Genomic DNA, 27,946 nt, shown 5'->3' on the forward strand with positions numbered 1-27,946 from the left:
TATCAAATCAAATTTATTTGTTTCTGAAATCAAATTTAGTTCTCTGATTAATTCACAAAGAATTCATATTATTCCAGGCATAAGCCATAGGTGCAAAATATTTTTTTTTATTTTATAATTTCCAACATCTCTTTCTTTACTCTCTTCACCCACTTGCCATCTCCCCATCTGTGTCTATCTACCCATCCTCTCTCACCTTTTCCAATACTCAATCTCACTTTTTATTTAAAGGGCAAGTCCACCCTAACAGAAATTTGATTTGAATAAAAATTGATTTGAATAAAAAGAGAAAAATACAACAAGCACAACACTGAAAATTTCATCAAAATTTGATGTAAAATAAGAAAGTTATGACATAAAGTTTCGCTTAATTTCACAAAACAGTTAAATGCACATCCTGGTCGGTATGCAAACAAGGAGACTGATTATGTCATCCACTCACTATTTCTTTTGTATTTTATTATATGAAATATTCTAATTTTCTCCTCAATGCCAAGAGAAATAATGAATAATTTTTCCTTGTACCTGTGGAATTAGCATTGTTTAATATGGTTCAGTCAAGTTGGTCCTTATTGTCAAATATGTAAAAAATGAAATATTGTATAATTTTTTGTGAAAAATAAGCGAAACTTTAAAATGTCATAACTTTCTTATTTTACAACCGATTTTGATGAAATTTTCAGCATTCTGCTATTTTGATTTTTCTCTATTTATTCAAAACAACATTTTTCTGGGGTGGACTTGACCTTTAACAATATGTATTAATTACATTCCCATTTCTAATTCTACTTCTCTTGACGGTCTTTTTCTGCAGTCTCGATAAGGAAATTACATTCTGTTGATACTGTAACATATCAAACTTCATTCAGATTTTCCAGACTTATTAACTTTCATTCATAATTTCAACAACAACAAATACAGCTTCTCTCTTGATAGTTAATTTATTCTTTTAATTTTGTGACATAATAATTGTACTATATTTTCATGTTGAGAAGTGTCTCAATTGGGATATCTGTACAAAATTGCTTACATATACCTGTATATTATATGGGACACAATATGTATAAGTTAAACTTATTAATTGTGATGCACTGAATGAATGTAGAATCACGCCATAATTAAAACGGGAAAGATATTTTCTTACAGAATCGTTTTTTTTCTTTCTCTCTTTTCAACTACCTCTATATACCTTTGCATATTGCAAGTTCATGATAGCTCAAATAAATCTGTTTGACATATTACACCGACTATGAGTAATGATCCAAAAATTGTAAGAGGTTTCTCTTACACTGCAACATATCCAGAGTACAAGATTTGACCAACAGGAAATTGAATATAACTACATTTACGGCTCGCATATCACAAATTATCAGCATAAACATGGTCCAACACAGACATTAACATGAGATATTAAAGACCATTTCTGTGCTGATCCCAATATACATGTACCATGTGTGAATATACATGAATAGACTTGTATAGGTGTTTGATGTTACAATTGTTACTCAATCTTTTTTACCTTTTCCTGTGAAAACCAAGACTGTTTATTCATACACTGAATTACGATAAAAGTTATGAAGCTCACAACTTACCAACATTCCACAAAGTTATTTAAAAAAAAGAGAGCGTGTGGATGTTGACATCCGATCAATTCATGATTCAAGAAGCAGTTTATCTTCCCTGAGATCTAATAAGGCTTTGTGTAAAGTGAACAGGAATCTTACTTTCAAAGTATGATGGTGTATGTATTGAAGCTGTATACAAGCCATTTCAGATCTAAAAAGAAAATGTATCTGATACTTCTCACAGAAAGGAGAGTTCTCATAGACTCACAACAGAAAGATTTACCGTAATTCAAATATAATTAAGACCACTTTCAGTTAGGGGCCCGTTTCATGAATCCCTTTGTAAATTTATACATGACTTTAATACAAATGACTGGAACATGTTTTTATTGATTTATTTTTCATCATGTTTTGACAAAGTGGGACTTAATTTCTAACACCCCTTATCATATTTTTTGACGGATATTAAAATAATGTGAACAAAAATAAACTGAGGATCTAATTGAGCATCCAACATGTTCCAGTCATTGATTAAATCATGGGTAATTCCACAACACATTCTTTCCAATTAATTGCAAAATGTCAATGGCTGATCAAGCACATTGTTAAATGCCTATTGTTATTCACCAGAAACCAATCAGAATTGTTCTGTCATACACTTGCAATCTATTGCAACCTTTTTGTTTACATTGGTTTTGATCTCTGGTTACATATAATAACTTTCCTCATTGAATGTAGTGAACATGCACACATTTTCAGCAACAAAAAATGTTGCTGGAGCTTAACTTTAAAGGAGAATGAAACTCTTGGAGCAAGTTAGCTTTTGTGAAAGCAGAAAAATCAAAGAATAAGATCAACAAAAGTTTGAGTAAAATAGGACTAGCAATAGAAGAGTTATGAGCATTTGAATGTCGAGATCACTAATGCTATGGAGATCCTCTCATTGGCAATGCGACCAAGATCTATGATGTCACAGATGAACAACTCTCCCCTTTTGGACGCTGAAAATATACCCCAAAACATCTCTTTTTGCTCATTCTAATCATATGACAAACGATTCATCAATGATATAATGTTGTGAAACCTCTGTACTTGTCCTCTCATAAAGAGAACACCTCACCTTGTGATAGACTCTATAAAAGTGAGAATATAAGTGAAATAAGTACTAAAGTAATGAGGGAGTTGTACGTGTGTGACATCACAGATCTTGGTCGCATTGCCAATGGGAGGATCTACATGGCATTAGTGATCTCAATATACAAATGCTCATAACTTTCTTATTATTCATTGAATCTTCCTCAAACTTTCAACAATAAGTTTCTTTGATTTTTCTCTTTGATATGGATTCAGCTGGTTTCAAGGGTTTCATTCTCCTTTAAGGGGAATAAAAAGAAAATATGAGGTCACGATCAGTCAATACTTTTTTCACAAACAATTTGACATGATTATAAGCTTTATCTTCAAATTTTATCCTCAAGAGTTTCCATTTGCTGCACAAATTGCAACAAATCTATAGGGACAGATTTGATCTGAATAATAACACATGATGTTCAAAGTATTAAAAGAAACAAAGCAAAGAAGCAAAAACATATTCTGTAAAAGTAAAACTTTGTAAAGCAAGTGATAGCAAAAATAACAAAACTGGGTTAGAAACATTTGACTTTGAACACCTATCTGCTAGTAGAGAAAAGAGATCTGCCAAATACTTAATATACATGTATGGACAAAAAAGGTGTCAGTGTTGGATTCAATTTTCAGTGTATCATGACACAATATCTCTGATAATTATGATCTTCTTATCTTGTATATTTTTCAACCTCCCTTGCACAAACTTCTACAGGTATTTGTATATCAATAATTTATTCCCATGACCCATAAGAAACGTGCCACTTTTCATCAGGTAAGCTAAATATATATTCAGTTTAGAATTTGATGGTTTATATTTCATCTCATGCCAAGTTTCATGAAATCATTAAACCATGTTTAAATATCAATGCATCATTTCCCCTTTTTTGTTCATGCTACATTAGGGAATTTTAATTCATATCAACATTTGCAATCCCACTACAAACATTTCTGTTCGCAGCATGTAGGGCAAAATAGTTTTAATCAGATGCAAAAATGTTCATATATCAATTCAATGTCCTGATCAAGACCCAAATTAAGCAATTTTCTCAGTCATTGATTAGGAAAGCACCACCAACAAAGTCCCTAAATCACCATGGCAATGGCAAAAACATGATCGGTCATCACGACCTGTTGTCTCTTGGTGCAAAGTCCTCCATCAGCGTCTGATAGATAAAGTGTGTCAGTTTCAAAATGGCTGCATACATGACATACTGCAGGATGACAGTTCCAAAGCCTTTGAAAAGCCCCGCTACACCTTCCTCTTCTAAAACACTTGTAAGACAGTCGGAGAGTCCATCGTACCTCGTGCTGATTGGCACAACGCCCCTTCCGAAGTCTGTATTATCGATTATTGTCCTCGTGCCTTGCACGTGCAATTTCATCATGAGGGTGGCAAGGGGGTAGAGGAGAACATCCGCGGTCAGGTTTCCGGCAAACGTTGCTACGAGCTCAGGGAAGTAGGCTTCCTTCATGGTTCCCGGGGTGGCAGGGGCATCGAGGCGGTCACGGCCGGCATCCCGTAGCTTCTGCCTGTGGATGGCGAGAACAATGTATTGCACTGTGGAGGTGATGATGTACTTGGCGACGCCATGGACTACGGTGGGTAAGAGTAGGGTGTAGATGGGGAGTAGACGGGTGGTTGATGATGAGCCCCATCCTGTCAGTCGCAGGAATCCTTCCTTGATACAGTCAAAGACACCAGGTCTGTCACTTGCTATATCACTCTGTATAAAGAAATAATAAATTATGAAAGGATTATTAAAGATATTCCTTCAAAAAATATATACGCAAACATCAAGGGGGGCCTTTCGTATATATTTTTTGCAACGCAAAAAGTTCTCACTGCAATGTTTCATGGCGTTTTTCCTTTCAGTCTCCTACGATCATTTAAGACAATATTTGTAATGCCAGGGAACGCAGTTCCGAAGATATGGATAATTTTGTACATGCATGTTGGTCTAACAATTGCTAAAGAAAACATGAGTTTGTGTACAATTTCAATACAAATTGTGTTTTCATTAACCAAACATCATATATGTATACCTTGGCCTTCAATATTGATATTTTTTATAGAGAATGTGAAAATTTCATCAAAATCAGATGTAAAATAAGAAAGTTATGACATTTTAAAGTTTTTCACAAAACAGTGATATGCACAACTGAAATGAGACAGTCGATGTCCCTCACTCACTATTTCTTTTGTTTTTTATTGTTTAAATTATACAATATTTCATTTTTATAGATCTGACAATAAGGACCAACTTGACTGAATCATATAGTATTTATGCTCATTCCACATATTCAGGGAGAATATAATCGTTGTTTCACTTGACAATGAGGAGAAAAATAGGATATTCCCTATTTTATACAATAAAATACAAAAGAAATAGTGAGTGGATGACGTCATCAGTCTCCTCATTTGCATACCCACCAGAATGTGCATATAACTGTTTTGTGAAATTAAGCAAAACTTTAAGATGTCATAACTTTCTTATTTTACATCCGATTTTGATGAAATTTTCAGTGTTATGCTTGTTGGATTTTTCTCTTTTTATTTAAATCAACTTTTTGTTGGGGTGGACTTGTCCTTTAAAATCATCACTTTAAGGAAGAATTTTGACCTCACCTGAACTGATTCCACAAGACTAGCAGAGAGGAACGGTGTTGTGATAGCCATACTGATGGTCTTCATTGTAATGTGACCTATGACCTGCTTAATTGTGCTGTATGTATGTATCTCCCTGCAAACAGAATGATACAATCATTACACTTATGGCTGGTATGGAAATCAACACTCCAGTGCAACATTAGCTCTTTGCCCACCCCCCCCCCCCCCCCCCCCTGTGTGCCACATTAATATCAGGGGCTGCCTTTGGCTGCATGCCCCCTCCTTATTCAACTCGCAATAACTTTTGATAAGTTTATTGTTATGAAAAATTGTGCGTAACATTATTGTTGAGAAATTAATAATCCTGCCAATAGTATCATTTTGTTATAATATCACTGATTTTGAGACTTTGCAACGATACATTCTTTATACAAGTTCTTGAATAGAAGGATGTTTCACACCTCTTATATCTCATACTTTATAATGAAGCTTTATTTCTTAAGTTAGTTCTTTCAAATGATGTATTCATGAGCTTTCATTATAAATCAAAGTCATGTCTTGAAGATAACACTCAGCCTGGCAGTCTAATGAAGCTTTCAATAAAGATAAGCCCACAATGAACAATTTACTCCTATTGAAATTTACTCTGGGTACTTCTGAATAGACTTCAAATATATTTTATATCTTGAATAGCTTAGAAAACTAGCCTATTGAAACAAAGTGGTTACCTTGGAAACGGTGTAAACTCACTAATGAGTGATTCACTTCCTAGACCGATGCCCTGAACCATGAATGCACTGCCAATGCCTTTCCACATCGTAAAGAATCCCTGTCACACAATAAGGAAATTCCAACCGGGGATTTTTCAAAATCACTGTCGATACATGTCAATCACTGTCAATACCACTATCAATATCATGACAATGCTGAATTCAACTTTAAGCCGTCCTTTTTCTTCTAATTTTAAGTGATTTCTTATATCATAAGCTCTGGCAACTTACAACATAGGAAAATTCTGACACAATAATTTCTGCATCTAATTAAATTTCATGCCATTTCACAAACAAAACAAAATTCTGTTTCTGTAATGAACAAGTACTTAAATAAGAGTTCCATTCTCTAATTTTGACACACATTTATAGTTTAATACACGATATTATTTATGAACAGTTTATTGAAACAGCCATAAGATCCAAAAAGTGTAATAAAGGGGGGGGGGGGGGGGACACAGATACAGATAGGCATGCAAAGAGGAATGAGTGAAAATCAGTGAATAAATAACCATCAAAATACATGTAGAATAAGACAGAAAGAGGGGATGATGTCAACTTGTCAAGAGAAGGGCATGGGAGAGGATGGGAAACAAAAGGGCAAGATTAGACTACATAATATGAAGAAAAAAAACATTAAAAATCTGAGGAAGTTATGGTTTCTTACATGTTGTCTTTGAAGGGTAACAATCACTGGTACAACTGAGAAGGGATGGATGTGGTAACGACTGGCATGATGATTCACCTGTCCACAAATTAAAGGAAAAAGTACTGATATAGGTGGTTCTCCTAATTAAAAAAAGACAATTTCAATAAGCAACACAGCAAAATAATATATTTCATTCTACTGGAACTACATAAATTTCCTTTCCTTTGTATTCTACTCTCCCTCTCTCTTTATAGCCGTTACCTCCACTTTGGAGATTCCTGGAGTCCAAATGGAATATACATGTACAGGTATGTATTTACAGAAAATTAGAAGAGACATATAATGTATATTTTACTACATACAATGTATATTTTACTGTCAAATAACAAGTTTACAGCTGTGTATAATATTTTGGGTAGGAAAGGATAGATTTGAAATTATTTTGTTAGGGGAAACATTTTTCCATCCAACTTCTAATGATCATAAAAAAAATAATGCTCAGATACCAACACAACACAGTGATTTTAAGTATGTTCCTCATTTGCATTCAATGTATTGAGAACACAAGATTATAATGATCTTGAAACACATTTAAGGATAAATAATTACCTGGCATTGTCTCCTGAACACTATGAAGGGATGAGAAAGAACATTTTCAGTGAGTAGACTTGCAAGACCAATGCCAAAGCCAGCGAACCTCTGGATATTCTCTGCAACAAATAAAATGCTCTATATGAGAAAAAAACATTTTAAAAGACTCTTACAACTCCCCTTCATGCCCATTTTATAAAAAAAGAAGACATTCTTTGTTATCAATTACAATTTGCATCCAATTTCATGTCCATCAGTCTGCCTTAGCAGTACTTGTGTGAGGTCGATATCATTTTTAAAATTTCACTTGAAGACTTCCCCGTTTGAAATGAATGACTTTTTCAATCAACAACTTATTATTTCACAAATACTACAATTTATTACGTGATTATAAATAATTATATTATTTATAATCACGTAATAAATTGTAGTATTTGTGAAAATCACATAATAAATTTTAGTATTTGTGAAATAATAATTTTTATCTATAAATTGTTCTTCAAAACGGCATTGCTAATCGGAACTACACTCATAGTCATACATTAGCAGTTCAAGGGTCGACGCTATTTATTGTATTTGCGTTGTTTACATGTGGATCGAGGGGTCTACGCGGCATCAGTTAGGTAAGAAACCTTCATTTTTTAAAACCTACCTACGCATTAAGCGTAGGAAGATGTAAAAATCAATAAAATTCATAAACTTTAGTTACGTGATTTTTGTCTTAAATAAAAGATCGAATTCCCAAGGGAAATCCATCTGTGTTTAGGCCTAGGCCCTACATCATGGTTCTCCTTTAGGCCTACTTAGTTCTATGAGAGGCGATTCAAGATGCCAATGATGAAGAAGTATATGTCAGGATTTTAATCAAAGTCATCATCATGGCGTCCTCAAGACTAATTAATATCCCGGTGTTGAAAAGGGCCCCTGAAATACTGCGCTGCAGTTTTTACCCAACTCAAATATTTGCATGTGGGACCACTAACACTGTGACAAATTGTAATTTTAGTTTTTACCATTCTGCTGGTGGTTCGGTGTAGCCATTCTTACAGCTGCCATTATCTGATCTTGAGCTGAAGAGACCGAATCTTCTTGATCTTTGGGGGTCCTCTCTTCATCGCTTGCTCCTGGAATACGCCTTAGTGTCATGATCCGTAATTGTAAGCAAATTCAATTTCGTCCAAACATGCCAAATTTCTAAACAACCATCATCTGCATCGAAAAAGAGAAATGTTATCGCCCTCAACGCTTGACGTTTTACAGTCATCGTTGCTCAGCGAAATTTGTTTCAGGAACGTCAAGTTCATCAGGATAAAATGGTAAAATTAGGTCTCATGTTGTATATTTGTAATTTGTAATCAGTATTAGTTAGATGAGATGATGATTTTGTTTGATTGATACTATGTACCCATCACTTATTTCATTCTACTTGCGGACTTTGTTATGTATTATAATTGTCGAGATGATATTGATGGAAAAAAAATTTCGAACGCGTGATCCCATTCGCCCGATTTCATGTGTGATGAGCTAACTTTACTATGAATTGAAATAAAAATCTGGAGCAGCATGATGGTTTGTAAAAATACACTAATAATCATTTTATGTTTTGACAAAATGATACTCAGCTGGACAATTGACTGAAAACTGCCAATGCCGTGGTTTCAATTCGTGGGCGGTCACCATCGACGTATCTAAGTTTTGGTTTAAAAAAAAAATGATTTTGAGATTTTTCCAGGAAATGAAAGTATGGTTGGGGGTCCTAAAGCTACGCGGGTCCTAAAGCTACGCACCACTCATCGCGCATGCAATTCCAATGGCAAAATAAATGCGCACTCTAGCTCTGTGTGTGAAGCTGTGACGAACGATCCCTATTCAATTTTTCTACAGAGGCTGCAATAAATCCTTGAATGCAGAGAAAACCAGCAAATGTTTGGAATTTCGGAGTTATATTCACTTTGATTTCATATTTTCCTATAATAATACGGACATATTTTAGAAATTGAGGCACAGGAAATACTATTTCTTTGCATGATAAATTGAGTGCGTAGCTTTAGGACCCCTTCTACATCGGGCGGCGAAATTAAGAGGTGTTCGGAAAACACGGCGGGATTTTCGTATTAGTGAGTTTTGTGATATTTTCTTCTTGGTTAAGGATATTTAGAATATTTATTACAAATTAGTGAAAAATAATTGTTCAAATATTACAATTGGCATAGTTTTTATCATTTGGAAACAAAGTGCGTAGCTTTAGGTCCCCCCATCATACAACTTGATCTACTCTATTCATTACTAAATTTCTAGGCAGCAATTTATTTTATTTTCTGAGATATGAGAGGATTTTCACGGTGATGCCATACAAATTTTTAATAAAATGCGCAAATCCCTAGCTTAAACGTGTACCGGTACTGTACTCACTAAGAGGCTGTTCTCACTACGTTCCTAAAACTAGTTTACTGGGAACCGGTTCAGAAAGCCAGTTTGGAAGATCGCTTTGCTAGCGTTCTCACTTGATCACACGAAAGTGGTTTTCAAAATCACTTCACGTAAAGCGCTCTTGTTGCTATGGAAACGCTCTCAGTGGGGTGACACGTTTCGCGCGAAATTCGAAACCGCAGCATAGGCATTCTACACCTGTTGTGTGGAGTAGCGCGCTCAAAATGTGCGAAGATCGCTTCCCGAAGAACGGTTGTGTCCTCACTTACGCTAAAACCAGTTTAACGAGGCAAAGCGATCTTGAAAACTACATCGCGAGGTGGTTTTCCAAACTGGTTTGGAAGATCGCTTCCAAGACCGCTTTGACCGTTCTCGCTACGCGTTAAACTAGTTTCCACTAAACTAGTTTCCAGTAAACTAGTTTTAGGAACGTAGTGAGAACAGCCTCTAAGTTGTAACAGAGCCATAGGGAAAAAAAACGCCATAGGGAAAAAGCAATACGACGTTTTGACGGACTGCGATTTCAATTCACGAATCACGTGCAAAGTCAATGCAGTGCCGATACAACGGTTTGGCTGACCGCGCACATTGAAATCTCGGTCAGTCAAAACGTCGTATCGCTTTTTTGTACAGAAAAAATCTAAGCCGTTCAAACCGAAATTACAAGCATGTAGCTCTTTTGCCATATTTTCTCAGATCCTTAGTTGTGTGTATTAAAATAAAGATACCAATGTCAAGCAATTTTCTTGGTCTTTCCAACCATGTATTTTTCTAGTAATGAATATGTTGTAAGGCTGGGGAACTAAGTGTAAAAATTATAGTAAACTTTGAAGTCGATTTTCTCTGAAATGGGTTTGCACCGTTGTACGTGTGATACGACGGTTCGGATGACCGCCAACGATTTGTCTGGGCCATGGCTGCTGAGTGCTAGTGATCATGCCTTTCATGCGCTCACACATAATTGCGAGGTTAGTATGCTATACTACTAACCTCGCACTACGAACGTGTTTACACAATGGATTTTTGAGTTGTCGGTTAACATCGCTTCATAACAGGAATAATGTTAGCCGAAACTCATTCCGCTACTCACCAGGGCTCTTCCCGGTGAGAGGCTATCCATTTTCAATTTTTAAATTATTTTAATATAAAGAGCACATAAAGAAAGCAAAATCACTTACCTCGGCCTGGGAAGTGGCTTTGCATGTCTCTTCCACAGAAATAAAAGGAAGGTCATTAGTGGCGCTAATACAATTCACAACCTTAAAACAGCTCATCGGTATTTTATAACTAGATTCTGGATTCATTGTATATGCAATTCCTATGATTGTTTGATAAAATATGGACACCAATATATGCAATAACTTAAAAAAACATACTTTTTAGATTATTTTTGCTGACGATAATACTTTTTGGAAAACATTCAAAGCAATGACAAATTAAACCAAAAAAATTGAATATAAAGGATAGAATATAGCCTTGAACGAAGCCAGCAGTGCTACCGTTCACTTGTCAACAAACGTTCCACCAAAGTCTTTACAATAAAAAGATTGGACACTTTGCTGACTTCGCGTAACGCTTTGCATCAATTTACGTGTAAAACAGTTTTCGTGCCTAGTCTTTCCCTTGTAGTGTCTTTGATATGAAGATAAATCGCGCGCCTGTGGTAGGTGACACTTATAGCTGAAAGAAAGGCCAATACACCAATAGATCTAACAGTTAAATGTTCTTGTATATATATATATGGTTGCAAATTGTTATTAATGTCATATGAAAGTCTTATTTGATCTATATTTTTTTCTTGCAGTCTCGGAGGTATGATTCAAAGACCACCATCTTTTCGCCCGAAGGTAAGAACAACTTGAAGAAACCCTGTGTAGTAGATGCATTATTTATGTATATTTTCAAAGAGATTATTGTGGTTAAAAATTTACTTGTAAGTTCTTTATGCTATTATGGAGAGGTGTTTATTTCCCCCCCAAACAACTATTTCTCCCCTAATTTGTAAATGTAGTTACCTCTTCACAAAAAAGTAGATTACCCCACCCAATATGACGATTCAACTTCATATCCCATATGAATGTAGTGTGACTTTTTTCTTTAATTTTTTTTTTTTTTTGCTCAATAAATGAATGAATTTCATGGAACTCGTACATCTGCTCCCGTGGAAATCTGCCTATTTATATCAGCCATACACAAAAACTAACCTCAAACTTGTCCTTATCATCTTAAAAAGTTGATAACAGGGTCGATAATTTTTGGGAACTGTTTTAAACCCCAATATTTCTTTATATATCAGTTCTTTCTCTGAACATTCATGTTGTCACTTGGTTTACAGTTTTACACAAAGCAGAATGTTTGGTGTGATTTTATTTTAATAGGGGATTTTATACAGCAGCAGACCCAGGATGGACCAGTAGTTGAAATTGGGGGGGGGGGGCACAAAAAGTTCATCAGTCGGAGGGGGGGGGGAGGTACTGGATCCACCACTGATATACATGTACTTAGCAGGAAGAGCGTGAGAAGTTCTAGCATCTATGCAAGTTTGCATGAATCTCTTGTCAAATGCAGTCATGGCAGCCAGTCTGCTATCAGAGTCCCAAGCCCAATCTCCCTTGTCTTCAAAGAAATTCAGATTCAAAGACAGGTTACTGCAACCTTTTCTCCGTTCAGGGCGTCTGTATCAGGTGGAGTATGCCATGGAAGCCATAGGACATGCAGGTACATCATTGGGGATCTTGGCTTCAGATGGAGTGCTTCTGGCTGCGGAAAGGAGGAATACTCACAAGCTTCTGGACGATGTTGTATTCTCAGATAAAATCTACAAACTCAATAGGTACATAAATGATGTTTTCTAAAAATCATATTAGTTCGTAGTTAATGTGTTTGTGTGTGAGTGGGTATGAGGATGTGTGTGAAACTGAATGTAGTGCAATGATGTGGAGTGTGTATACAGTTGTGGATGAATGTGTCATGTTTGTGTATTTTGGCTTTTACAGAGGTGTATCAATTAGATTTACAAGTGGGACTGTCCTTCAAAGTCACCATTGGAAGATATGAATTAATTTAGTTAATATTTGTTTCTCTCAATTATAAAAAAAAATGTACATAGTACAAAACATAAAGTTTCTCTATACCATGTCATGTTATCAATGTTTTGGGAACTGCGCTTACACAAGGCCACTTGGCTTTATTTATGCAGTTCCCCATTTCATTTTCATTTTTACTCTTGCTTGTAAATATATTGTTTCTCATACCTTGCTTTATAATTGTTTTTATCGAGAATGAAATAAATGCAAATCGAATTGAATTGAATTAAATTAAGTTTTCAGGTATAATACTGAGAAGCTCCACCATAGTTCCATTTCCTTTTTTGAAAGTATTTTATTTCACTTATAATCATCTGGAGAAAAATTAAGCATGCTTATCCTCTTCTGCACTTATGCCATGGCATTTTTCTGTCAAATTGTAAATGTGATATTTTTTGTATTCTTTCCTTGTAACTGCAATTGTAATACATGTAATGTATATTCTTTTCCCCACAGTGACATGGCATGCAGTGTCTCAGGAATCACATCAGATGCCAACGTCCTCACTAGTGAACTCAGGCTTGCGGGTCAAAGGTCAGAAATTAATATGTTGTATTATCCACCAAGCATACCCCTGTCACCCTTTTTTTTGCATTCACTGAACCAACTTCTTGTCACTAAAAGTAACCATTATTTCAAGACCATGTATTTTTTGTCTCTTGCTTTCATTTTGTTCCTGGATCTTACTTTAATCTCGACTGCCCCCACCCCAGCAATTTATTAGTATCTGAAAAAATGGATACCTTTAAGAGCTCGGTTTTATATGTCAAAATGAGTATTGTATTTAATACATGTAAATACAGTAGAGAATACTAAAGTAGAAGACACACTGTGGAATTGGAGAAATAATTTATTATCTTACCACCCCTGATCTGATATCATTTTAATTTAATTAATTAGTATCTGTAATAATGGATACCTTTAAGAGCTCGGTTTATGTCAAATTGAGTATTGTATCACATGTAAATACGGTAGAGAATACTAATGTAGAAGACACACTGTGGAATTGGAGAAATAATTTATTATCTTACCACCCCTGATCTGATATCATATTGTGCTTTGTTATCGTACCATTTAGATTCATAAGAATAATTTTGATTTACTTTAGTAAATTGGACCATGATGTTACTATTTATTATCATAATAATTTCATCATCTAAACATGTGGTTCTTTTGTTCTGACAGATATTTCCTCCAGTATCAAGAAAACATTCCCAACGAACAGCTAGTCAGCACATTATGTGACATCAAGCAGTTTTACACACAGGCAGGAGGTCAGTTCTCACATAATCATAAGCTTGAATATTTCTTGGCCCTGTCTTGAAAAGTGTTATTGTTAAAAATCCATCTCGTATATGAAAAGCCAGCAACATCATGATCTATCATCTAGAACAGCGCTTCTCAAACGGTGGGCCGCGTAGCTCTCTCAGGTGGGCTGCGAGAAGCTCCAGGGGGAGAAAAAAATAGAAAAACTATATTATATTTCACAGACCTGTCCGAACATGGTATGTCCGATCAGTCTATGCGGGTCAAACAAAACTAAAGCACGCTGGGGTATCATGTATGGTGCATAGCCTGCACATGCACACTATGATGGTTTTAATGCAATTGTCACCCATTTACCGGACATTTGCGAATGCAGATTAGTTCTCAAACTGTTTGTTTCAAATGTGATTCAGAGCTTTGTGTTCAAACTTCACGAAATTTGTTTTCATCAAAATGGACGTTTTCTTGAAATTTTGGTAGATGGGCCTTGAAAAAAATCTGAGAGTCAAAGTGGTCCTCGAGTAAAAAATGGTTGAGAAGCGCTGATCTAGTATGTACATCCGTACATGATGTTCTTCATAGGTGATGTCAATTTTACCAACCAGCTGCTCGTTTCTGTTTTGATGTTATCAGGACAGTGTGTATATATCCTGGATGATGAATTATGATATTGATTGCTTTGTTTGATTCGTGTTTTTTTTAAATTAATTTAGTGTGAAAATCATAAATTCTGATCAAGTTACTTTTCACTGTGTTCCCTGTTAAAAAGGGTTGACCGTTGTAAATATGGATCCTTAACTCTAAAACCATGTTTTTTTATTTTTTTTCACAGGAAAGAGACCGTTTGGTGTATCTATTTTATACATGGGATGGGACAAACACTATGGTTTTCAGCTTTATCAGAGTGATCCAAGTGGAAACTATGGAGGATGGAAAGCCACTTGTATTGGAAACAACAGTGCAGTAAGTTTTCTCATGCAATTTTCTCTTGATTTGAACTTGTATTCATGGAGAATGAAACTGTGGAGGAGTATCCAATTTTTAGTAGAGGGAGAGGATAGAGCTGTGGAAGCAATTTTAAAAACGTTCCATTCAAATCGGTTATGAAATAAGAAAGTTATGAAAGTTTGACAAGTCTCTATTTTCTTTTTGTGACGATTCTCAAATTAGCAATGTTTCTTCAATCTGGCATGTATAATTGTACAACTCTCAATATGTTTTGTACAATAAGAAAATTCTGTATTATTTCAAAACATGCCAGTTGGTCTTCTTGATACCCCAATATTGACAAAGTTCATTTATCCTTGTTCATCCCCCCCCCCCTTACCAACTTGAAATTGAAATGGCTTCATTGGAAGTACACTGTAAAAAAAAACCCATCAAAATGTGTTAATTTGTTTGCAGACTAATTCATGGTAAGAAAATGGTTGGGGTGAAACCAAACAGGCGTTAGGCGAAATGGTATTAGACCAAGTGGCATTCACCTTTTATTTTTACTTTGATCTATATGTGAATCCTTGATCAGCATCTAGACCAAGGTTGGTGAAATAGAAATGGCTTCATTGGAAGTACAAAACAAATTATGTTAATTTGTTTGCAGACTAATTCATGGTAAGAAAAAGATTGGGGTGAGACTGAACAGGCATTAGGCAAAATGATATTAGACCAAATGGCAATACTCCTTTTTCTTTTGACTCTTTCTTCGCAGGCTGCTATCTCTATGCTGAAGCAAGAATACAAGGAAGGTGATACAAATCTCAAGGGTGCATTAGCACTGGCTGTCAAGGTGCTAAGTAAAACATTAGATATGACCAAGCTTACTCCAGAGAAAAGTGAGTAGATTTTCCCATGATTTAAGATTTGTTTCCTCCTTTTTCGTTCATTAAACAAGAGCTAGTAATATTCTTGCATCAGGCTATGCCTTGGAAATGGGTAAGCCAGCTAACAGTGCACCTTCCACAGGGGGGCCACTTCCATTGACGAGTGGATACCACGTGCGACCATGGAGTCTCAAAAAGCACCCTAAACAAGTATTTTCCATATTCTGAAAATGCACCCCTTAACAAGTATTGGCGTGTGAAACCCTACCCTTAACAAGTATTGGACACAAAACGATATCCTTGGCAAGTATTCCCTGAATTGAACCCCTCCAAGTACAGCGATATTTTAATTGCTATATGTCACGGACGTTGGTTTTACCTTTACCTACCAGGTACGTGTACACTGTTTGGTTTAGTACGGCCCCATCTCCCACGCCTAGCACAAATCGGACTCTAAACACGTAGTATGACTGTTGGGACAAAAAGTACATCCTTTATCAAACATTTTAGTATCTTTTATACCATCGCAAATTTGACCCTAAACACGTAGCTTTCCTAGTGAAATAGATACCCTTTTTCATTATATTAGTGACACCCTTCTGGGCTAGATGAATCATTTTCAGTATCAGGGGTTGAAGAACAGGGCATGTTAAGATTTTTGTTGCTAGAATTGGTCATGTAAACCTGTGTTAGCTTTCTATCAGCAAGTTCTTTAAGAAGATGCAATAATATATTTTCCCTGTGAATCTAATATTTTCTGTCCTTTTCTTTTTTTTTGTTAACTGAAAAGTGACGAGCATGAAATTTTGTCTATTTTAATAAGAATAATTTTTGTCTCACCTGCATAGCAGAGTGAGACTATAGGCGCCGCTTTTCCGACGGCGGCGGCGTCAACACCAAATCTTAACCTGAGGTTAAGTTTTTGAAATGACAGCATAACTTAGAAAGTATATGGACCTAGTTCATGAAACTTGGCCATAAGGTTAATCAAGTATTACTGAACATCCTGCCCGAGTTTCATGTCACATGACCAAGGTCAAAGGTCATTTAGGGTCAATGAACTTAGACCATGTTGGGGGAATCAACATCAAAATCTTAACCTAAGGTTAAGTTTTTGAAATGTCATCATAACTTAGAAAATATATGGACCTAGTTCATGAAACTTATACATAAGGTTAATCAAGTATCACTGAACATCCTGCATGAGTTTCACATCACATGACCAAGGTCAAAGGTCATTTAGGGTCAATGAACTTTGGCCGAATTGGGGGTATCTGTTGAATTACCATCATAACTTTGAAAGTTTATGGATCTGATTCATGAAACTTGGACATAATAGTAATCAAGTATTACTGAACATCCTGTGCAAGTTTCAGGTCACATGATCAAGGTCAAAGGTCATTTAGGGTCAATGAACTTTGGCCAAATTGGGGTATTTGTTGAATTACAGCCATAAATTTGAAAGTGTGTTGGTCTAGTTCATAAAACTTGGACATAATAGTAATCAAGTATCACTGAACATCCTGTGCGAGTTTCAGGTCACATGATCAAGGTCAAAGGTCATGTAAGGTCAAAGAACTTTGGCCACGTTGGGGGTATTTGTTGAATTGCCATCATATCTCTATAAGTGTATTGGTCTAGTTCATAAAACGTGGAAATAAGAGTAACCAAGTATCACTGAACATCTTGTGCGAGTTATAGTAGTTTTCAAAATCAGCACTGCTGCTATATTGAATCGCGTGATGCAGGTGAGACGGCCAGAGGCATTCCACTTGTTGATGGATAAAAAGTACAAAAACAAAAATAGGAGACTTTTTTAGTTAGGGCCTTTCAGGAACTTAATTTTAATTTTTTTTGTAGTCAATCTATTTGAGCACATAGCGAGACCAAATGTGTGGATTATTAAAGGGGAATCCAACCCAAATAAAAACTTGTTTTTATAAGAAAAAGAAAAATCAGACAAGTTGATAGGTGAAAGTTTGAACGATATTGGACAAACAACAAGAAAGTTATGAATTTTTAAAAGTTGTAAATATTGGTAATCACTATACTCATGGAGACTTCAAATTGGCCGCATATGGGATGTCATAGTGATGTAAGGCAAGGACTACTCTTCCATGTACTCCAATACATATTATGGCTAAAATGTCATTTTTCCCAAAAATTTTATTTCAAATTATATTTTTCATTCATGAGGACATTAAACAATATACTACCTGGGTTATATTTAGATTACTGCCCCAGGGGAATGGGTACTTAGGAGAAAACCACAAATCCCTGATAATAAAGTACATGGCCTATGGGAAAGTTGTCCTTGCCCCTTGTCATAATTTACTTACCCAGTTGCCAATTTGAAATCTACATACTATTAGTGATCTTAATTCTAAAGCAGCTATAACTTTCTTATTGCTTGTCCGATTTCTTTCAAACTTTCACCATTCTGTTTAATTTATTTTTCTCCTTCCCAATACAACATTTTATGGCCAAGGCTGGATTCCCCTTTAAGGCATTTAGAGAACTTTTGAAATATTACCATCTAAAAAAAAAAAAAATTCAACCTTAAAAAAATTGTAAGGAAATAGATGATATGATTCAGCTAATATTCAGAGTCGCCAAAAAAAGTGAGGCTTTTCCTATTCTGTTGTGATGTTCATAAGGCTCTGCGGCCTGAACGAAAATAAGAATGAGAGAAGAAAATTACACATTACTCCAAGACAGATTTAAAGTGAAATCTTTGATGAGACATTGAATGAATAAAGATAAATAAAGAGTAAACAATAAGCCTGTTCACGATTGTAAACTGCACATGAGCAGAAAAAGGTCATTTGAGATAAACCATGAAGGTGGCTTTCAAATTCACTGACATAGGCATTTGTGATTTGACGATTATTCATGTATTCCTTTCAAAATATTCATTTTATCACATCCAAGCTGAAGAGTAACAAATAGAGCCTTCATAATCACTGGTATTTGACAGTAGCCTAAACAATAGTCAAATGTGCCAAAGGCAGACAATAAAACAGATTTCCAAACTTTATCCCTGGTGTACTATTCTAGTCACCTGGTCTATACAATGCCTTTTGTTCTTAGAATTTGAATACTATACCGGTAAAGCTTACGCAACATCTACATTTGAAAATGATAGTGCTTATCCTAATGAAAAATCACAAAGGTCATTTGAGAAAAGTTGATCATGAGCTAACCGTGAACTGGCTTATTAAAATCCCAATGTAATTTCCTTCTTTTATTCAGTTGAGATTGCCACACTAACGAGAGAAGATGGCAAGACAATGATCCGCATCCTCCCAGTAGAAGAACTCCAGAAGCTTATCAAGGAACACGAGGAGAGAGAGGCTAAGGCAGAAGCAGAGAAGAAGAAAGAAAAGGAGAAATAATGTGTAGCTTGAAAATAGTCATATTCATGTGTAGATTAAGTAGCTTCTGTACAGTTAACCCCTTGGGGTACAAGAATCTGGTGGTCATCTTGATAAATCTTTGGGAATGAGTGAATTCAACAGGTTTCTGTCGCATAAGACATACTATTAATGGTAATTGCCATGGTAATATCTCTTGACAGCAAATAAAATTCAGGGAAATCATGAAAGTTTCCATATATGACAAAGTTACCATGATGCTATGTTTGTATGCAACAGGTCCAGGTTGAGATTTTCCAAAGATCATGCGGATCTCATTTATCTCCTTCAGTATAACTAAAGAGGTACTCTTTGTCTTATACCTATCCCTTTTGGATGTTTCATTCAATTGGTCTTCACTCTCTTCCAGCAGCAGTGGAATCAGAATGCCTTTACCCTTTTAATGGCGGGGGGGGGGGGGGGGGGTCGTGAAAAGGAGACAGAAGGATAGATGTACAATTATGAGGATGTTTATCCACCCGGCGAACCCTTTAGAAGGTTGTATCACTTTCTCTTTGAAAGCAGAGTACTTCTCATTTTGCAGTCAAATGGAATGCTTCCTTTTGATCTAGCATATTATTTTACTACCATTTCAGTCAGTCCGCAAGCCCCTGTGTTAATGAGCAAATGAGCAAGATTTATCCAAGTCATCTCGTGGCTGAATTCATGTCCCTGCAAAATCTCGTGAATTGTGAGACTTTCTTTCTCAAAGAATTTAACCACTTTCTCCTTGAGTAATATTGATTATTTTTGTACCATGGGCAAGAGTAAATGTTACCCTTTTATATTGGTCATTTCTTTTGAATGAAATATTTTGATAAATAAGTGAATTTTTTACCTGAAAAGATGCATCAAACAGAATTTTCTTCCTGTGTTTTCACTTGCAAATTGTGCAACATTTTGTGTTTTAGGCACCAACATTATTTATATCATCAGAAAGCTCAAACTCTATACTTTCTTACAATGTCACTCTTGATATGTGGCATCTTTTAGATGGGTCAGCAGCCAGTTATATCCATCAAGATGCAAGACGAGATTTCTGAAATTTCTGAGTAACATAAAATCCAGAGTTCTGATTGGCTGAATACTGTTTTCAAAACAAACAGGCGCGGGTAATTTGAAGAGATTACCACATGGTGAGTGTGACCTTGCAGAGGCCCAGTGTGGGGAACATTGGAATTTGCGTGGGTGTGTGGTCTATGACCAATCAGAGCGCAGTATTCTTGTTTTTGAGCTGCAAAATGTACTTGGCCCATGAAAAGCTGGCTGCTGACCCATCTAAAATACATCTTCTTATAAAAATTATATCATATTAAAGCTTAGATCTTCAGCTTTATCATGATTTAAAAATCATTTGTGCCTAAACAGAAATTAAGTGTGAAAACAACAACTTTTGTTGCATGAAAAAAAATATTTTGTTTCATGTTTTAGATCTACAGTTTTTCCTATATTACAACATTCTTTTAAAAATCCAAACACATGACCTAAAAGAATGATTCTTCTTCTTTACAAAGATACCAAAAACATGAAATTTGGTCAATATTTAGAGCAGCAATGGCCGAATAAAAAGAGGTGTTTTGGTTCGCACCAAGCTCATTAACTATGCAAAAACCCTCTTGTCATGAATATCACTTGGATAAAAGAAGCTACTTTTTCAGGGCTTGCGGACTGACTGATTTTACGTAAAATGTCATCCAATATGTTATGTAATCAAACATATGCTCTTGAGGATTTATGAACTCTCCTTTTTGAGGGAGCAATACTGTGTATTCTGTAGATTAAGGATTATGATATCACTCACTTTCCATAGTAGAAAAACTATTTGATAAATTAATTTGTAAAACCGGTTAAAGATTGTAGTCAATCATGCCTACATGTAAATGGGTCATGTCATGTGTGCTCTCTATTTCAATGCCATCATACACCAAAGTGCAACTACTGTAATACCCAGCATAACATTTGGTCTGAAATTGCATTTGATACTCGTGCATAAGAGTGCAAGGTATTGTGCATGGTTTTATATGCGGAGGCTACCAGAGGAATGGACTCCATGATGCATACACACGTACAAGGCACACAATCCACCTTTTGCTACGCTTCGTATGTAGCCAAGACGATGTCATAAAAGAAGCTTGTGACCTTGCTCAATCGGCTGACGTGAAAATAATTTGAATATGTAACCATTTTTTCTGCCACATATTCATATTGTTGACCTGTTTTATGAAACAGATAATGTGCAGGTTCAAGATTTTGATGTTAAAGGCTATGCAGCAAGCATCTCTGGTATTTATATTGTGTTGCAAAAGCACTCTGCAAGCCTAGTTCTTGTACCTTTGAGTTTGCTGCATCACCATCAACACACATTTGTGCAGTATTTGTTATAAAATTTCAACTCTTATACAAAAACTTACGTCAAAGCCATATTCCTCCGTAAAACAACTTTCATTGCGTTGAAAAGATGTGTCTTATTGTCATTTAAGGAAAAGTGAAACTTAATTAAATAGCTAAAGTGATATGTAATACACAACGCATTAATTTCAGTTTACAAGTTAAAAATTTATTTTCAAAGACAGTTACATTTTCAACAAAATATTAAAAATAAATTATTAAGCATTTACAGTGACCATCAAAATACAATTATGAAATCAATGAAAATCTAATGGTCCGACCGTTAGTACAAAAACTGTTGACAATTAAGTTGTACAATATATACAAATTTATTTGTCATAAAGTGCAAAGCCTACATGTACCAGAGTGTAAATTATGTTTTCATATGTTCAATAAACATGAATTTCATGTAAAATCTCACCGTGTTTATCTTAATATTTCAGTGTTCAACTGTTCATGTGCTTCGGTGATACCCATAAAGCCCTAGTGGCACGAATGAGAATCATTTATGGAATGCATTACAAATTTAAAAAGGATATTGCAATCAAGGCCGTAAGCAGATATTTTTCCGGGGGGGGGGGAGGATGCATTAATAGTTTCAAAGAAACTTGAAACGAGAGTGTGAAGTGACTGAGCTTGTCATGGCTTTTTTGTAAAGTGAAATTAAAAGATTTTGTACATACTCGTGGTGGATTTCGTGAAAATTTTTTGTAAAAAAAATGTAGGTTTTCAAAATTTCGGGGGGGGGGGGCAACTGCCCTGCTGCATATGGCCATGATTGCAATGCTATGACAATCCAATTCAATATACTAAAGGCAATGGCCTTTGATGCCCCTCTCATAGGCTTGGATATTTGTTTTGCCTCTTTATTTTCCCAATTTATTCTGTAATATAGAAATGAGCCCTTTGGAAAAATGGGAATTAAAAGTAGTAGTGTAGTTGCATTTTGAAAAATCATAGAACGTTTTTTTTCTTAACAGATATCTATGATTGTACTTTGCATTCTAAATAAAGCTGTGACTCTAACATACCACCTGTAGTTTGAAAGGGGGAGCTCATGCATTCGACCCCTTCTCTTTAGAATCTCTATTTTCTTCCATGTAAGATAGCCATTGTTCAGCTGAAAAGATCTGCTCCCCACTGAATCATTAACGCTACCAGTTTGGTTGTCAAACTATCTAGTAGCTCATTTTACCCTAATAAGACGGGGAGGGGGGGGGGGGGGTGATTCAGCGACATTTTTGCGATAAATCTGCGCAAATTTTTTTCTGCTTGCCGACATTTTACTTTCAAGTCTCACACAACTTCAGAGACCAAAATTGCAACCCCCGGTTACGCGAATCCAAAATTATGCAACATTTCCTACGAGCATGCTTACCCAAAATTGCTTTAAAAAAACATGAATTTGTGTATAAATCAATGCAAATAGTGTTTTTAGCCAAAATTCATTACATGTATCATTATTTTTCCTTTTACTGATTGAAATCAATTAATATCACCTTATTTATGGTCAAAATAAAGTCCCTGGCAATTTCCATTGAAAAAAAACAAAAAGTTGAACACAGAAATACCTTACATGTACAAAAGAAATTCAGGAAGCAATAGAATACATAACAAATGTGATATTAAATTTTTTTTAAAGTACATTTGACCAGATTCCTATAAAGTGTCTAAAAATGAAAAGTTAGCATTTTAGGGGCATTATTTAGTTAATAATAGCAAACTTTCTGTCTCATGCATAAATTAGCATAATTAATTAGCAATGAGATTTTCCCCAGAATTTCATCTAAGAGTTTTGTAGATTACATGTATGCCATAGGTAACGCACGTGCCAACTTTCGTAGCTATAAGCAGCCGAGATCATAAGAGGGGGTGCCTGAATCAGCCCCCCCCCCCCGCCTTCTTCGGCATCGAAATAGCCCAGTCTATTTAGGGTAAAAGGGCATATGAGCCGGCATTCTTAATAGCCCCACCTCAAGTCCTCAACTACCCATAAAATTTTCTGAACAGCGTAGTCCTGCAATATAGGCCCACTTGAATTGTGATAACACACTAATTCCCTACTCAATACATTCTGAATGCAGGTAATGTGTAGTACGCACCGCGGCGAGACAATAAACGCAAGCGCAGGATAGCACTGCTCCCAGTACATGCACTGCTTTTGTTATGATTTAAAATGAAGGTTTATAAGATTATTTACATTCATCATTAAGTGCAATCAATCACACAAATCAATTGCCATGCTCCGGGTTATGAGCCCATAGAGAAGGATGTCTAGTTCGGAGATTGGGAGGAAGCATCCACAGTGATCAATATCTAGAAACATAATATTGGTAACTCTAAAGTTTTGATTCAACTTGTTATATGAAATGAAAGAATATATCACAGCACATATATGTAATGAGCAAAATACACGATCTAAAATCTAATATCCATGGAATAAAATAAAATGTCTAAATAACATGGTCCCAATGTACATGCATATAAAGACACTTTTTTTGGGGGGGGGGGTGCAAAACCCCTTCTCATCATGGAACTGGGCGAACGGTCACTATACAACTGGAATGTTTAATGGTGTTTTTTTTTAATTCATACTTTACTGAAGATTTAGACAAGCCTTAACCAGAATAACTAGTTCTTCATCATTGTAGCCATGTCCTGGATACTTTCTGGAGAAGGATCTTGGTTCCCTTATAGACGTAGCTCTTGATGATGAATGCCGTAAGAAATTAATTCCATTAGCTGCGTGTAATCTCATCTTTGCCCCTGTGTAATGGCCCATCAATCAAAAGGGTTGATGTAGCCAGATGATGAGATTCAGAAGATCTGTCATGTTTTGGGATCTAACTCTTGCATTGAGCACCTTGAAGTTGAGTTAGCACTCACACCTACATGTAGTCGGAAGTACATGTATAACCAACATCATGGCCAGGTGACTGGCTTAGATTTTCATAATACAGGTCTCGCTTCAGCATAGAGAGCAGTGTACTTGAATCCAGCTCTCATATCACACATAACAGGTAACAGCAGAAACACATTACAATAGAAGCAATGTTTAGGTGTCCAAGATGGAAGTGTGTCATCTGCCATCCAACTTCAAGAGGTAATGCTTCACTCGTCCATCAGGACTCCTCCCTGAAACCCACCTGAAATATAAATAGGTACATGTATTATCAGGCATGTAAATAAAATTATCATGATCCATACAAGTACTGTACTTTATGAACCAAACTATTAAAATGCCTAAATTATAAATCCATAAGCAGAAGATTATGTAAGTAATCAAGGTACATAATATAATAACTCAAATCCTAAATTTTCTAATGTCTTTGTTTAATACATAATATATAAAAATATACATGAAATAATATAGTTTTTGCTTTAATATATCCAAACTTATTATTAAATATTGTCTTTATTACTTGTCTTAAATAGCTTAGTGTTTGACCGGATACTAGATAAATAGGTCTATTTCTGTCAGGGATATGCTCCGCTGAGACTTCGGCTGGCTCTGCAGCTTCCGCTCCATCAATAGATCGATGACAACCATTGGGCTCGTAATTGTGGAGCAAACAACCGCCGCTTAACTACAGCATCTATGGAGAAAGGAAGCGCTTTTGCACCCTCCTTGATTACTCCTAAATTTTGCTTTTTGACAGTGAAATAGGGAAGAAATAATAAAGAGAAATTTGTATTAAATACATTCAGCTTACCACCTTTCCGAAAAATATGCCTGAAAATAGCGAATTTTGATGACAAACAGATGAGGATCAGCCAGGTTCTTCGATAGCTCGCCATCAGCGCAGCTACAGCTGAGCGTACAAACATGCCAGCCAATCCGCTGGCGGGTCTCAGCTGTAGCTGACGGTGATCGGAGATGAACCTGGCTGATCCTGATCTGTTTGTCATCAAAATTCGCTATTTTCAAGCATATATTTCGGAAAGGTGATAAGCTGATTGTATTTGATATAAATATAATCTTTATTACTTCTTCCTTTTTCCCTCATCAAAAAGCAAAATTTAGGAGTCATTGAGAAGGGGGGAAAGTTCACCCTTTCTCCAGACGCTGAGCCTGTAGATGTAGTTAAGCGATGGTTGTTTGCTCCACCATGACGAGCCCCATGGCAGTCGTCCGTCTGTGTAGGAGGAGTCCTGACCAAAAAAAATCAGAAAATGTTGGAAAACTCCTCTGAAACAGCAGATTTATCTAGTCTTGAGGACTCCATGATGATGTTTTTTTAAATATTTTGACATATACTTCTTCATCATGATGAAGAAGTACAATATTATAGTATATGTTAAAATATTAAAAAAACATCACCATGGAGTCCTCAAGTGAGACTAAGAATTAATATCAGTCTAATTGGGTACGTACCCAATTAAGTAACTTTAGTTTTGTTTCTGCTTTGAAATTAATTGGAACTTCTAAATTCTGACAATGCCATTGCCCATCAACATGATCCACAGACAGTACCAATTATCCAATAACATGATCAACAATACTCAGCTCAGACTCACTCAGTACCACTACCAAACTGTAAAACTAAAACACCAAACTCAAACTTGTTGTAAAGCAATGCAATTATAGTGGAGGGAAAATATGGAAGTTTGCCGTATATTGTTATGAATCCTTTGGAAATATTTTCAATTATACATATGTTATATGTTCCTGGAAAATAAACAAATAGACCTAATCAGAATCATTTATCTAAACTACGCTACGTTACATACCGTACCGGTATACGCACACTCTAGGAGACACCCCAATACTTACCCGTGCTAATAAACTGGGACTCCACTCACGCGCATTTGGGCCGCCCTAGCTTAGAACTAAGCTTTGTTTTACTAAAAAATAAATCTTGTAATGATTCAATAAATGTTACTTAATAAATTAGTACTGTTAAATCGGTACTCACCGGTTCTTTTCTTGAATTTTCTGGCAATTTCCCACGCTTCTGGCTTCAATTCTGCGGCTGTTCCTGTCGCGGTAGACAGCTACATATGCAACTTTATTTATAAATAGAGCGCCCCTTACGATAGTTGTTAAGAACGCGGCCAAATTGTTAGGTTTTTTGCACTGTGTCCAAGGCGTTTTTATTTTGTTTGATTTTTATTTTTTAATAAATATTTTGTTAAATAGCGATTTTTACGTCAAATATTAAATTCATATCACAAAACATTTTTAATTGTAGAAATATATATAATATCATGCAATTATTTATTCTATATATATTTTATAATAAAATTTATAATTGTTGCGGTCTTTAAAAAAGGATAGTCGATCGATCAGGTGATGACTACTCGTATCACGTGATCTGAAAATCAGCTTCGTACCGCTTTGATCGCACTCGACGGGACCGGACTGACTGCCAAGAAAAGATCGAAAAAGGACTCAAATGTAAGTTTCCCTTTATTTTATAACATTTAAAATATGAGTAGGATTATAGTTAATGGGTAATTTTTTAATAAATGCTAAACAAATGAGGACAAAGCTTGCATTTTTCGAGTAATAATCACTAATATCATAAAAATACTTGGGTGCAGGACTTCTAACCTGTTTTTAACGCATTGTCGCCTATGAGGTCCATACATGTTAATGTTTGGACCTCATTGGTACTAGGACTGTAGGAGTGTATACGCATTCAATCTCGGCCTTTTCAACTTGCATGAGTCAAACGCAAGGATCAATCAATGGGACTAAACAATATGATCGACTTACCATTGACACGATTTTTGCCGTGCTTTTATTTTCTCCCCTTCCCTCCAAAATGCTTGAATTAAAAGCAGATATCCGTTCACCATTTTATTTTGTCTAATTTATTTAAAAAACTACGAATAGGCCTCAAAATAGACAAAAGGACTAGAGACTGGAGTTGGTTAACTTGAGACTGGAGCAGGATTATGCAGATTGGTCAAATGAGGGCGTCCTAGATTTTATTTCGTTGAATTTTCAACACAAATTATTCATCCACCTCTAGCTCTATTTATCAGATCAGTGATTTTCAAAGGGGGTAAATCACCCCCATCCAGGGGCCGCGGAACGGTTTTCAAAGTGGGGGGAGGGGGCTGAGCCGAAAGTGGGAGGGGGGGGTGGGGGGCTGACCATGCTAAAGATCACAATCATATGGTAATTTTTACGTTTTTGTACACGGTTATGGAAAAAAGTGGGTGGGGGCTGAACCCCCCCCCCCCGGTTCCGCGGCCCCTGCCACCGGTGTATTTATTTCATCAA

The 27,946-nt window shown here is 35.9% G+C and overlaps 2 protein-coding genes and 1 long non-coding RNA gene across 3 annotated transcripts; 1 reads left to right on the top strand and 2 right to left on the bottom strand.

The window, feature by feature from the left end:
• Positions 1-922: 922 nt before the first annotated feature.
• On the bottom strand, positions 923-8,550 carry LOC129262137 (mitochondrial outer membrane protein SLC25A46-like). Its single transcript, XM_054900187.2, has 6 exons — positions 8,325-8,550; positions 7,330-7,430; positions 6,739-6,816; positions 6,030-6,130; positions 5,320-5,434; positions 923-4,417 (listed from the first exon to the last, which is right to left on the bottom strand). Exons 1-6 carry the CDS (start codon positions 8,455-8,457, stop codon positions 3,815-3,817), a joined length of 1,131 nt encoding a protein of 376 aa, XP_054756162.2. The 5' UTR covers positions 8,458-8,550; the 3' UTR covers positions 923-3,814.
• A 3-nt stretch (positions 8,551-8,553) lies between these two features.
• On the top strand, positions 8,554-22,129 carry LOC129262138 (proteasome subunit alpha type-4-like). Its single transcript, XM_054900188.2, has 8 exons — positions 8,554-8,627; positions 11,546-11,588; positions 12,412-12,574; positions 13,284-13,361; positions 14,013-14,101; positions 14,926-15,056; positions 15,802-15,925; positions 19,166-22,129. Exons 1-8 carry the CDS (start codon positions 8,625-8,627, stop codon positions 19,306-19,308), a joined length of 774 nt encoding a protein of 257 aa, XP_054756163.1. The 5' UTR covers positions 8,554-8,624; the 3' UTR covers positions 19,309-22,129.
• Positions 21,862-27,636, bottom strand: LOC135154280 (uncharacterized). Its single transcript, XR_010293723.1, has 2 exons — positions 27,434-27,636; positions 21,862-24,860 (listed from the first exon to the last, which is right to left on the bottom strand). It is a non-coding gene; the product is annotated as an uncharacterized LOC135154280 (long non-coding RNA).
• Between the last annotated feature and the right edge of the window lie 310 nt (positions 27,637-27,946).

The sequence above is a fragment of the Lytechinus pictus genome, chromosome 5 (genome assembly GCF_037042905.1).
Source record: "Lytechinus pictus isolate F3 Inbred chromosome 5, Lp3.0, whole genome shotgun sequence".
Lineage (NCBI taxonomy): Eukaryota > Metazoa > Echinodermata > Echinoidea > Temnopleuroida > Toxopneustidae > Lytechinus > Lytechinus pictus.